The 13,139-nt window shown below is 34.4% G+C and overlaps 2 protein-coding genes across 4 annotated transcripts in view; one reads left to right on the forward strand and one right to left on the reverse strand.

Annotated features, from left to right (window-relative positions):
* Positions 1 to 10,110, forward strand: part of INSYN2B (inhibitory synaptic factor family member 2B) — a 108,381-nt gene extending 98,271 nt beyond the window's left edge. For all 3 annotated transcript variants that reach the window (XM_039353215.1, XM_039353232.1, XM_039353223.1), the window contains exon 4: positions 8,977 to 10,110. In XM_039353215.1, the coding sequence (XP_039209149.1) occupies positions 8,977 to 9,157 (181 nt within the window). In that variant the 3' untranslated portion in view covers positions 9,158 to 10,110. The remainder of the gene's footprint in view (positions 1 to 8,976) is intronic.
* DOCK2 (dedicator of cytokinesis 2) overlaps positions 1 to 13,139 on the reverse strand; it is a 308,188-nt gene that overhangs the window by 194,524 nt on the left and 100,525 nt on the right. The gene's annotated exons all lie outside the window — the stretch shown is intronic.

Genomic DNA, 13,139 nt, shown 5'->3' on the forward strand with positions numbered 1-13,139 from the left:
CAGTATCCTTTAGATTATATTGTTCTAACAGATAAAATATTAGGGCTTAAATATTCTTAATGGAAATCTAGTTTTAAAAAGAAGCATTGATAGTTTTTATTGGGTAATCTAAAGAGCCTTCTGCAAAAATGTCCAAAGCTGCTAATTATATTGTAGTTTTGGTAACTCGAAATTAAAATTTTACTAAACACGATGCATACAATGAGTCCTATAGTTTATTATGTGAATATATATAATGATAAACAGCATTAACCTTGGATCACCCATTATCTCTTATTGGGGCAATATACAAAACCAAATCCAAAGGTTTGCATCATTGAAAAAAAAAAGCAACAAAACTGCAAGAGTGACAATTTTTATACATGGACAAAGCTGTCCCACAAGGAATGGCAAGGCTACTTCTTAAAATGGAAGTGCTTCATGCAGATAATTGTTTGATTTTTATTTTTGCATTTTAAAGTCATAAACTAGTGGGTTATTTTTAAAACCATCCTGAAATATAAAATTTAATTAATAATAAAGTCACAGTGAAAAATTTGCCAACAGCAGCATCATAACTTTTTTTAATTAAAAGGCAACAAAAATGGTTAAACCAAACAGCTGTATCAGAGCCAATGCTAAATCTCCCTTACTAGCAAAGCTGTACTCAGTATGGAGATCTATACAGCATATTTACAGTATGTGTTTGAACATTACATTATTACAATTATTCTGCCTCTTTGAGCAAGAATTCCTTGGCTTCAAATATACTTACAGTGCAGTTCTATACATATCAGCTGAAGAGTAAATCTCATTAAATTCAATGGGGCTTAAATCCAATGAGGTTTATTCCCAGTAGATATAGGATTGTTGCCTCCCAAATGCAATCTTCAATGTATTTATTCTAAACTGTTCCATTAAATGGAATGGGGCCCTCAATAGTGCTACTCTTGAGAAAGAAAAAAAATCAGGCAGATAGAACTAAAAAGGAATTGAGCTGCAGCATTTTTATTTTGCCTTCACACAATAAAATGGCAATGAGAAAGCAGTAGCATTAGATGTATCCTGTCCACCAACAAAGCATACATTCCACTGCTTTTGCTTTTCATTGTAATTTCTTATTAAGGAATTCCTTATAATATCACCACGACCACCACATTCTTAGTTTATCATACTGATTTATTTATACTGGGGAATAGTCCTTGATGAACACATTTCTTGGTTGGTCTGATACAAACAGAGGATATTTAACCCCCTGCCATATTTTATTCTGTTATTCTTTTCACTTATTGTGTTGTTCTTTGAGTTGGGGGAATTTTATGAAGTTATTTGTCAGCATTTCAATCACACAATGGATGTTTTAATTTTTGTTGTATTATCCATCATGTAAGCCATGAAGAGACCAGTGATGAAAAATAGTAAGCTCTGGAAAGCCCAGCATTAATCCTATCATTTTAACTTCCCATATCAAAATCTCTTTATCAAAGCTGTATCCTTAGGCATACAGCTCCTGATCATGCAGTATCTCTTTCCCATAAGCTAATAATAAAACTGTTCCATTGTGACTTCCGGTTTGCCATCACAGTGCTGGCGGACGCATGGAGGTGAGCTCTGTCTTCAGCGTCCGGTTTTATCCCACTGGGGGACCCTGAAAAGGGTCAAAAGTCACCCTGTAGGGGCATCAAGCAAGGAGAGGACCCCCACTTGATCACAAAAGGGTGGCAGCCCTTCTGCTTGATCTGGGGCAGCTCTCCAAACCAGCAGTGAAAAGACCGGCCATAGTGATATGGCTTGTCATTAAGCTGCTGGCAGCTGAAGTCAAAATTACAACCAAGCACCTTTAAAGCAACGCAGATGAAACTGGGTGCAATCTGATCTTCTCTTTAAGACTTTAAATATTTTTCCTGCAAAAGCTGCCCAAAATATTTCTGCCCCTGTGAGGAGAGAGGGAAGGGAATTCTTACCCCACCCTTTAAGAACAGCAGCAATTGAATACCTAGGGGAAAAGAGCAATTATAAGAACAATTCTAATCTAGTTGGATGCATGTACCTTTGAAATTTGGAAATTAAAAGTTTTCCTATTCTTACTGGAGATATTGGCTTTTATTTAAAAAGAAAAGAAACAAATCTTGGAAAACTATTATTAAAACTCGGGATTTAAAGTTTTAAATGGCATTGGTGACATCTTATGGTGAAATATGCTATTACAATTTGTTATTGACTAAAAGAGACTTGGCTGGAAGCCCAGAAATTAGAAAAAACCCTCTCGACCTTGACATACCATCTGTGAGAAACACAGCTGTAAAGAACGAACTGCAAGGTGGTTTATCTGGCCTGTTTGAACTATGAAGATAAACCTTTATTGAATTTCAGAATTATATGTGGGAAACTGTTTTCCTATTTCTTTACATGAGAAGCCTTTGTTACTACATGAGATGATGGAATACTCTGGACTGTAATTTTTTTCCTGCCAAACAATTTTCACTATAAGACTATTTGCAACACGTGAAATAGATGTCACACATCTAGCTACAAAACTACTTCTAACATTTGATTTTAAAATCCTTAATTTAATACATTATCAAGAGAATATGGATGAAGATCAGGAAAAAATCCTTTCTATGTTGAAATCAATATATGAAACCATTCTTTCAGCATGTAACAAAATGAGAGGCAACATAAAGGAACAAGATGCCAGCTTAAATATACAGATCCAGATTTTGATTACACCAAAGACCCAACAATGCAGAAAGCAACAGGAGAAATGGAACAACTAAATATTAAGACAGAGGACCCAACTGACCAACAGATTCAGCCAATGGGGAAATTAAAAAAGAGAGTGACAACATTGAAAATGGAAAAGATTTTTTTCATAAATCAGAAGAAACTTGAGGAAAAGGAAGAACAGACTGAATAGAAGATAAACTTATTAGGACAACTGTGGGACACTGAAATAATGGGGAGGCGATCAAAGAAATATAATGGGGCTAGTTCTTCCAAAAATTGTAATTAACTGATTTTTCTTAACTCAAATAATACACACAATAATAGAGGAAGCACTGTTTGATGAATTAAAAATACTGACATGGATGGTTAGTTGGCAAAGGAAAAAAGCCACAGTAAGGCTGAAAAAAAATAGGGCTTTGATTTTTTAGGGGAGATTTTATACTATGATTAGAAGGTTGAAAATGGTTGAATATAGAACATTTTTTAGAAAATAAAGTAATATTATAACTGAATAGATAAGATATGTAATAAGATTAATAGATTTTTGGTTTAATATGGTGGAAAAAAGAGAATTTTTAAAATAGCATAAGATTATATGCAAATAGATAAGATATATATTTAGAATATTAGATTTTGTTATAAAAAGGGGGAAATGTAGAAGTTGAGATAAGGGAAACTCTAGTTACCTAAAAGCTTAGAAATTATAACATACCAAATGAGGAAAAAGCTACAACTGGACACTCATGTATATAAGATTGAATGTAAACACAATTAAGATATGTATAAGTTCAAAATTATTGATAAATGTAACAAAAATGGTTTTATTTAGTTGATAACAATAAGAATTATATTAATTCCATATGAGATAGTAGATATTAAGGAATAAAAAGAGGAAATATCTGATGTTGTAACTTGAGATTTTTGCTAAAGATTTATGTATGTTATGGAATCATTGATTACCCAGTCACCATGTTGCTTTTTAAATGTTTAATTAAAAAATTAGAAAATCAATAAAATATTATAAAAACAAAACAAAAAACTGTTCCATTGTAAAAAAAACTTATATTACCTCATCTGGGCCATCTAGAAGATGGCCAAAAGAATCAACAGTCTTCCTAATTCATTTTCAAACTTTTTATCCATTTATTATTTTTTATAAATACTATTTTTATATATTTATAAATATTATTTTTGTAAATAATTTAAGACAGCAATCATACATAATACTCCTTTCTTCTCATATTTTCCCATAACAAAAACCTGCAAGGTGGGTTGCACTGAGAAAGCAACTTGCCCAAAGTCACCCAGCTGACTTTCATGGCTAAGGCAAAACTAGAATTCACAGTTTCCCAGATTCTAGCTTGATGCCTTAACCACTAGATCGAACTGGCTCTCCTATTGTAATGAAATATTATAATCCACCAAGAGTCTCTTTACTATTGTAGTGGGGCTGTCTGAGAGTGTCTGCAGGAGCTTGGTTGGGAAGGGAGAGATTGGGACAGCTGCTGCTGGCTTTGGGTGTGGCTGGCATGGGCAGAAGAAAAAGATAGGAAAGGGAAGGAAAGGAAAGGGATGGGGTGGCTGTGCAGTTCATCAGGTGAAGGTAAAGAGGGAGTGGAAGTTTTATTTTCTTTTCTTCATAAGGAGGATATTTTAAACAGAGGCTAGAGAGAGGGGAGAGTGGAATTTTATTGCTTTCCTTCGTAAGGAGGATATCTCAAACGAAGGAGAGAGAGAGAGAGAGAGAGAGAGAGAGAGAGAGAGAGAGAGAGAGAGAGAGAGAGAGAGAGAGGAGTTTTATTGCTTCCTTTGTAAGGAGGATATCTTAAATGGAGGCAAGGGGGAGTGTGTAGAAACGAGTTGGCTGAGGCTCCTAGCCTCAGATTTTAACAATAAAGATAAGGGGGGGGAGGTTTTGATGCCGAGACCTGACTGAGAAGAAGCAACAGAAGGAGAGGAGAGATTGGTGGTGGCTACTGTTGCTGCGAAGCCTGGAGGCTATTTGGACTGTGACTATTGCTGCTGGTACAGGTTTTAGACTTTGTAGGGGGAGTTGCCCTGGAGGGGTGAGCTATTGCTACAGCACACTGACTGTTGTTGTTTCTACTACCGTCTGGAGCCGGGGTTTTCCTCCATCCCACTTGACTCTGAACGATCGCTGAGGAATCCTTTATTCCTGCTGCTATACCGGCCTTGGGCTGTTGGATATCATCATAGCATTGACTATCATGGCTGGTTATTTCTGTTCCTGGAAACCCCTCCTTGACGACAAGAGCCTGCTACCTCCTAATTCTGCATGAGCTCCGGCTGGAAGAGACATCTTATCAACCCCTAGAGAACACTACTGCAGGGCTTGACAAAGGGGGACGGGGCTGGGAGGGCCTGGTTTTTGGCGGCCTCTGAGGAGGTAACGCTACACTATGAGATGGGGAGCTATATAAACATGCAGTGCTTTTTTCTAAAAAAATAATAAAACGGTGTCGGAACTCACACACATCATATAACCCGCCTTGTCTACCCACAAGGTTCCATCCAAAAAAGTGCTGGAGCTCCATTCTGGGCGTTCTATGAGAAAAAAAGCCCTGTAAACATGATTAATAAATAAATAAAATAAATGCCACATTACAACTACTTCACATTCTTGGATCTTATATTTCTAATGTAAGTAGGTGGGTGGGTGCTATATAATTGGCATTAGTGAACCCATCTCTTAGCCTTTAAAATAGCTTCACCATTTATACCAGATGTTAAAGTGCTTTGGTCTTGCTGATAACCCAACACAAAATATGGGTCTTTCAATTTTACAGCTCTGGTTTAGAAAGTTTTGTTTTGTTAAAAGATTTTGTGCATACTCATTGCCTTTATAATAGAAGTACTAATCATAATTAAACTAATCTACAACTTGCCAAAAGAGTAGAAATAGAAGATCTACAATCCTATCCAGTTTATTTCTATTAGGATTGTCGCTTAATTAAAGCATTCTTAGTTGCTCATATATTTTAGATTGATTCACTGATCAATAACATTTCCATATAAACAAAGCCCCAATGTACCTGAGGTTTGGGGAATGTTGAGGGAAGTTAAAATAACCTCTAATTTAATTCAATGGACAAATGTTACTACATCATTCAAGGAAAGGCTAACTTTCTTATTTTCTATTTCATTTCTTATTAAATGCAAACCACCACTGCCAAAGAACCTCAGAAATAAACAAATGGATCCTTAAATCATAGTCCTGCTGATTAGATTTGCCCTCAGCAATTAAAACTGTCTCTTACCAGTTAATCTGCTATAGTATTAATTAATTTCCTAATTAAACCTTGCATGTATGTTTCTACAATTATACATCATTTTAACTTAGTGCCTTATAAGCAGTACAGAACACTCATTGGATAAAGAGAAAACTTGGGAGAACTAAACTGTATGATACAACAGTTTTAATTTTTGTTGTATGCTAAAGCAAGGCTTTACTTAATAAAAAAAATGAGCAAAACCTTTAAAACATCTTTATATATACATGACATCCAGCTACACTGGTTGCCGGACTGCTTCCGGTTGCAATTCAAGGTGTTGGTCATCACCTTTAAAGCCCTGTATGGCATGGATTCAGTGTACCTGAGAAATTGTCTTACCCTGATGGAACTGGCCCACCCCACTTGTGCTAACAGGGGGGTATACTGCGAATCCCATCATTCAAGGAATTTCAGCTGGTGGGATCCAGGAGATAAGCCTTCTCTGCTGTGGCTCTTGCCCTTAGCCCTGGAGGTGAGATTGGCCCCCATCCTCCTGATGTTTTGTAAGAGCTTTAAGACCTGCTGGCTTACCAGATGGTTTGAAGAGCCAATGGGAGAGCTTCAGACTGGTGGTTTGACTAATTAAAATTCAACCTCACCTTCCCCTGTGTATCCGGCCACCCATCTTTGCCATTTTGTGTCCATGATTTTTATTTGTTAATGGTTTTTAATCTGCTGTGGTTTTTTTACAATGGATGATTTTAATGTTTTTCATTGTTTTTATGTTGTAAGCTCTCCAGAATCATTGGATACTAGATGGGCGGCAAATAAATTTCATAAATAAGTAAATCACATGACACAGTTTTAAAGGATTGGGAAAGAAGTGTACCTGGGTTAGAACAAAGGTCCCTCTATTGTCATGCTTTGTTTTTCACCATGGGACACAGGATGACTCTAGAAAGTTTAGAAGCAGAGTATGAAGGGACAATTGGAAATCTAAAGAAATCTTCAGTCTTTCTAGATGAATCTCCTAATAATTCATAGAACTCAGGACACCTAATCGATGTTGTACAGGACTTCAGGAATGTGAATCTCATATTAATGCTAGTTCTTTATTGCCTTTCTGGGGTGAGACACAGTTCTTTCTCATCTCTCAAGCTTTTTAATGTTAACAACTTATGTACACCACAACAGATCTTTTTAATTAATCTTACTTTTGCAGTTGACTGGCTGTTTAAATTACTTGCTCAGTTATTGTTTGATCACATAGGCTAAGACTTCTGCTTTTTTCCTCTAAATATCTTAGATATTGAAGGACTTAAGCCTTACCACAAGGAAGGGACTTATACTCAGATTTCCCATTGTCCAAGCACCCCACATCTCCTTCACAAGTATTTTCTTCTACATCTCATCTTCATCGATTTGAAGAGATTCTCAAACACTAGGAATAATATTTTAGAGTAAAGGGATGTTCAGTTGTATAAACACAATTTTGTGCATTGTCATAGCTAAGCCATAATATAGTAGAAAGTAGACACAAATGTATAGTAATCTCATAACTGAATTATCAGTCACAAGGAAAGAAAACAGCCCTTTGGGGTCTATTCTTTTTCTGCTGGATCCTGTTGAAAATACAATATTCAGGAAAGAAAAATCATGGCTTTTATAATGGTTGTCCATCAAACATGATCTGTATCCTTTATTTTGTTTTTCCAAGAAGAAGTACAAACTATATTTATTGTATAAGGCAAGAAGATATTTATAATTCTAAGTATCTACCTAACCCTTTTATCCTGTTTTTATAATGACTAGTCAAATATCTCTTGGAAAGCCCAAAGTTAGAACTGAAGAAGCTTCTTGGATGAAAAGTGAAATGTTTTTCTTTTGGAAAAAGCAACTTTGGAACAACCATTATCTGGATGATTGAGAATTTCTATAGACATCTCTTAGAAAACTCACAAGCAGATCATGAGTTTCCAATTTCCATAAGTTGCATTTCCTAGCAATTGATATTAAGAGCATCTTGCCTTCGAGACTCTTCTCTATGAAATGAATGTTTCTAGCATTTGTGTGTTTTGGTATTATTAAGTAGGACTACAGGGTTTAATTAATGTATGTGTTAGATTAATTAAGTCAAAATATTACAATTCTGTAGTATTAGCCTGGGGAAAAACCTACCGAATCAATGCTTCTATATCTTTTAGGTGCCTATTACAATATTAATCAACTTAGAAGGTGTTTCCAATTATTCTGAAACAGATTGTTTAAAAAATCATTTTAAATTACAAGCATTTAAAAGTTTAACAAAAGCAAGTATATTCTATCCTTTTTAAAATTAATCCAGGAGAAAATAGCTTTCTTAATAGGTAAATATTGGGCAATGATAAAAAAGAACGTAGCTTCAAAAATATTTTAAAAGGAACAAATTTGATACTTTACTCTGTCGAAACTAATTATGGTTTAATCAATTAAAATCACTTTAATTGGGTTGAAGACCTGTTGATTATATTACCATTTGTTTACAGCTGCATAAAATATTTCAAGAGAGTGCTTGTTAAAACTAAAATATAATCTCAACATGGAAAATAATCAGTCTGAGTTCTGCCAAAACAAAATATATTCTAAGAAAATCACATTGCTCCTAAAAAAGAAATGCATTTTATGTAACTGTTTCCTTTATTTTTAAAAAAGGGTTAGCAAACTTGATACTGCTGATTAACATGAAATAAAGCATATAGAAGATCAATCTTAAAGTGTTTATTTTTGCATTTTTCTAAAATATTTCACTACAGCAGGCATTTTAATCAGTCAGATTTACTAGAATTTAAGACAAATTTTGCATTAATTGTGAATGGATTGGTATAAAATGAACTGTTACTGATTCTTCTCAGAAGGAAAAGCACTTCTACATTCCATTTTTAGAACTACAGACAATACAAATTGCAGTATGTTTTCCGGTCATCAAATTAATTGTTGTCTAACTTCAAAACTAGCTTCAAAACTCACAATTTTTTTTTCTCCTGGTTTCATTATATAGTGTAGAATATGACTTCAGGCAACAAGAAGATAGGTTTCACCAAGTTTTGAAAGCATTGGATCAAGTGGAAGAGAGTCCTGTTTTGGTGACACTACAAAGACAGCCATCTGATCATCCAGTCCCTGAGAAACAGGACATAAGAAGAAAGGCGAAGAAAAAGAAATGCTTCTGGTGGATTTGAAAATCTTAAAAGATGGTATCAAACTTAAGGTTTAATCTAAATCACTCTTGGCTTTACATCTTCTCACATGCTCTGATTTTCTTCTTCATTTATTGATTTGCGGCAATTCTGCTTTGCTATGATTCCAACATTGGGATACAAAAATGGCAGCTAGGAACTAAGGGAAATATCAGAGCATGAGGTCCATTCAGGAAAATAAACATTTATTCAAATGCAGTATGAGCCAGATGTAAAGGGTTATTGCGGGATTGTGGCGGCGGCGGCGGTGGTAGATATTTTGGTCAGAAATATGCATTTCTAAATCTATATAGAGCTCAATCTAAAAAGTCACAACTCATACAATGTAAGGAGAAAACCACTCACTTGGTATTCAGATTAAACTGTTCTGAAATGTAGGACAAGGAGGCCAGTAAAATAAAACCTTACCTTTCCTTCTCTCCATAACTTCCTTACCAAGCACTTCTGTCATCTGAACATAACACGAGTATGATGGAAATAGGAACTTCTTTAGCCAATTTGATTCAGGATTTTCTGGAGCTGACAGGTTTCTGTTTATAGTTATTTTTTAATGGCTTTGCTCCCTGACAAATTGCTTTATAGCAATTCTGTATCGATTGTACCAAAGTGCACCTAACATTTTTTTCATAATGTATTTGTTTTAAATAATCACAGCTAGCAGTCAGCAAAAATGTTGAGACAGCAAATATGTTAAAATGTTAAGAAATAACCTTTTTTGTCCCAGCTTAAATACCGAATTTTATTAGAGGAAACATGGCTTTGGGGTGAAAACCTTATATAACTGTAGGAGTCCATCTAAGTCACAGCACTCTTTTTAAAACAAAAAGGGTTGAACTATTAATACTTAAACATTTTGTTTAAAATAACTTACTCTGAAATTAGTGTATAGGTAGTCCTCAACTTATGACAATTGAGCCAAAAATGTATGTTGTTAAGTGAGAAATTTGTTGAGTGGGTTTTGCCCCATTTAACAACTTTTTTGCCAGATTTGTTAAGTGAATCACTGAAATTAAAATTTTAATTAAAATTTGTAACACGGCTGTTAAATGAGTCTGGTTTCCCCATTGACTTTGCTTGTCAGAAGGTTGCAAAAGGGGATCCCATGACTCCAGAACACTGCAATTGTCATAAATGTGAGTCAGCTGTCAAGCACCCGAATGTAAATCACATGACCATGGGAATGCTACAGCAGTCATAAGGGTGAAAAATGGTCATAGGTCACTTTTTTCAGTGCCATTGTAACTTCGAATGGTCACTAAATGAACTGTTGTAAGTCAAGGACTACCTGTACTATATTTTACAAGGAACAACAACAACAAAAAGATATGCTTGGATTATAAAATAAAGTGTATTATTAAGAGAGTCATCCCAGACTATAAGAAACTTTCAGAGAGATTCTTGACTGAAGCATTTACTGAAGGGAAAGTCTCTTTGATTTGAGGTAATTTCTTATACAACAAAATTCAGTCACTGTAGAAGAAAAGGTTTTGCAAACTTTCTTAACAAGAGAGATTCCAAGCCAATTTTTCTCCTGCTTAAAGGAGGTCTTACATTCTAAAGGAAAATAGATCTAGCTCCTGAATTATAGTCCAATGAAAGTCAGTACTTCAAGCAGAAATCAAAAACGGAAACCAACAGACACAGGATAATTTCGTATTGATTTTTTATTTGTTCATTAAATATATAGCAAAGTTCCTAATTCCTCTGGGAGAAATTTCTTCAGAAATGATGATGTAGAAGGAGAGCAGAACTGATAAACATGGATCCTTGTGTCTTTTCATTCATTTAAAAAAAAAAAAAACTCTGTAAGATCAAAACCTCCAGTTCATAGAAAAGGAGTTCTTGCTACAATATATATCTTTTCTAAATCTAATTCAATAAGTGGAAACATGGAAGCATTTAAAAAAAAAACTTCATGAAAAACAAAAATGGTAAGAATAGGGAAAGGAAGTGGTCATTACAAATTTCTATATAAGTTGAAAAATAGCTTTATTTTATTATTATAGCTAACTAGGCACACTATACTGTATATATGACCATCTGAAAGCCAAAAGTTCAAATTCTGAATATTTATGATATAGCAGATCAACAATACTAACAATTTTTTTTAGTCAGAGAAAGAAAAAGAGAAAAAAAAACCATAGTTTTTATGAAAGATACTTCTTAGCTCACACCAAGAGTTTAAATCAAAATGTTGTTTCCAAATAGTTGGACTAAATTATTTCAAATTTTAATTTATTTTTAACCTGTTTATCATGAAAATACTGTGCATAATTCTGTGAAATGAAATATTTTTAAGGGAGCATACAATTTCATTAAATACAAGCTCCAAAATACTGAAATTACTGCAGCCATGAGACTCAAGTTATTGATGTGCCTCTACTAAGAGTTAGGGTGTTTTCCAGCATTTTACCACAGCTGTACTTATTGAAATAATAGGCCATTTTCACAGGCCCAAATCTTAATAACCGAACAACTAGATGAAAGAAATCCCATAATTTTCAACCGTCCATTTTAACATGATTGGCATTCAGCTGCAAATTACAGTCCATGGATAATCAGTTCCTATTGTCTGTTCTTCAGTCCATAAAGGTGAATATTGGCATCCTAACCAAGAAGAGGCAACCGTATAATCCAAATTTGAATTTCTTTGCTGGATCTAGTCTTATCCTATAGGCCAAGCAGAATGTATAGCAAAAAAAGAAAGAAAAGAAACAAAAATGTTGTTTTGTTTGATTTGTAACAGCAATTTTTTTTAACAGTAGAAGAGAACCGTCTACCTCTTTCTTTCCCTTGATCAGCATTGAGAAAGATGGACAAGAAAGCCACCTATTAGTGTGATCGACTCAATACTTCACACCTTGCTTAGGCATGTCTAAAAAGATACCTGTTAAAATTGAAAATAAAATGCTTGGGAGAAAAAGTGATCTAGTTTAATCCAGCAGGGCAATTTATAAATACATTAGTATGTGCAAGTTGTAAGAAGAAATTTTAGGAAGGGAAAAGATGAGGATCCCTAGAACTTTAATAAACACAATTTAAGAGCTCTTGACATCAGGTTTATTGCTCAATATTGAAAAGTAGTCTATATATATTTTTTCTTTTTAAGAAGTGCTGATAGCAAAAAAGGCAGTGCTGAGGATGCTATCAGTCCATATCCAGAAGACCTTAATAGTAGGAGTGCATAAACCTACTACCCAGGTATAGGTTTCAATAATACTAGCTGTATTCAACTATGGTGTGCTATGAAAACATGGGAAAAAAGTAAAGAGGATAAACATTTGTAAAATATTGTATAGCACATATTGCATATTCTGAATTTATTGTACTTGAAATTACTTTGCTCAGCAGAGAAAATTATTTTCTAGGAAGAAAACTAGAAGAACAAAATAGTCTTCTTCGAACCACATCTTCAATAAAATAATTATTCCCACAGTACAATAAATACCTTCTCCTTTTACTCACAGCCACAACTCTTGATAAATAGGGCAGCAGACACTAATTTAAATTACTTTCCTGATGAACTGTACTAATCAAATATAATGTTTTGTATATTTCTAGATTCTTTTACTGGCATAATCTCTTTTTCAATAAATTGACATATTTTCTTCCGTCTCAGGACTCAATAATTTAAGAGCTGTGTTTATGGTGACTGAAGTTAATGCAATTATTCCAACCAGGCTAAATGATTCAACAGCTGTTTTTCTAACAAGTCTTTTTCCTTAGCAGTTTTACAAGACATGATGAAAATTCAGTTTCAGGATGGCATACTTTATGTGTAAAGGAGCTAAGGTTTTCAGAAATTCTTCTTTAATTCCATAATGTTGAAAATCCACACGCAGAGAACTGAAACACCTGAACATCTGTTTATAGATCTGCATCAAGAGTCAGTCCTCCTGTCTTTCACAGCCTGCTCAGTGACCATCTGGACCAAGCAGCTGTGATGAGAATTTCTTTTTAATCC

This window comes from Crotalus tigris, unplaced genomic scaffold (assembly GCF_016545835.1).
Source record: "Crotalus tigris isolate CLP2741 ecotype Arizona unplaced genomic scaffold, ASM1654583v1 scf7180000017568.12009008, whole genome shotgun sequence".
Lineage (NCBI taxonomy): Eukaryota > Metazoa > Chordata > Lepidosauria > Squamata > Viperidae > Crotalus > Crotalus tigris.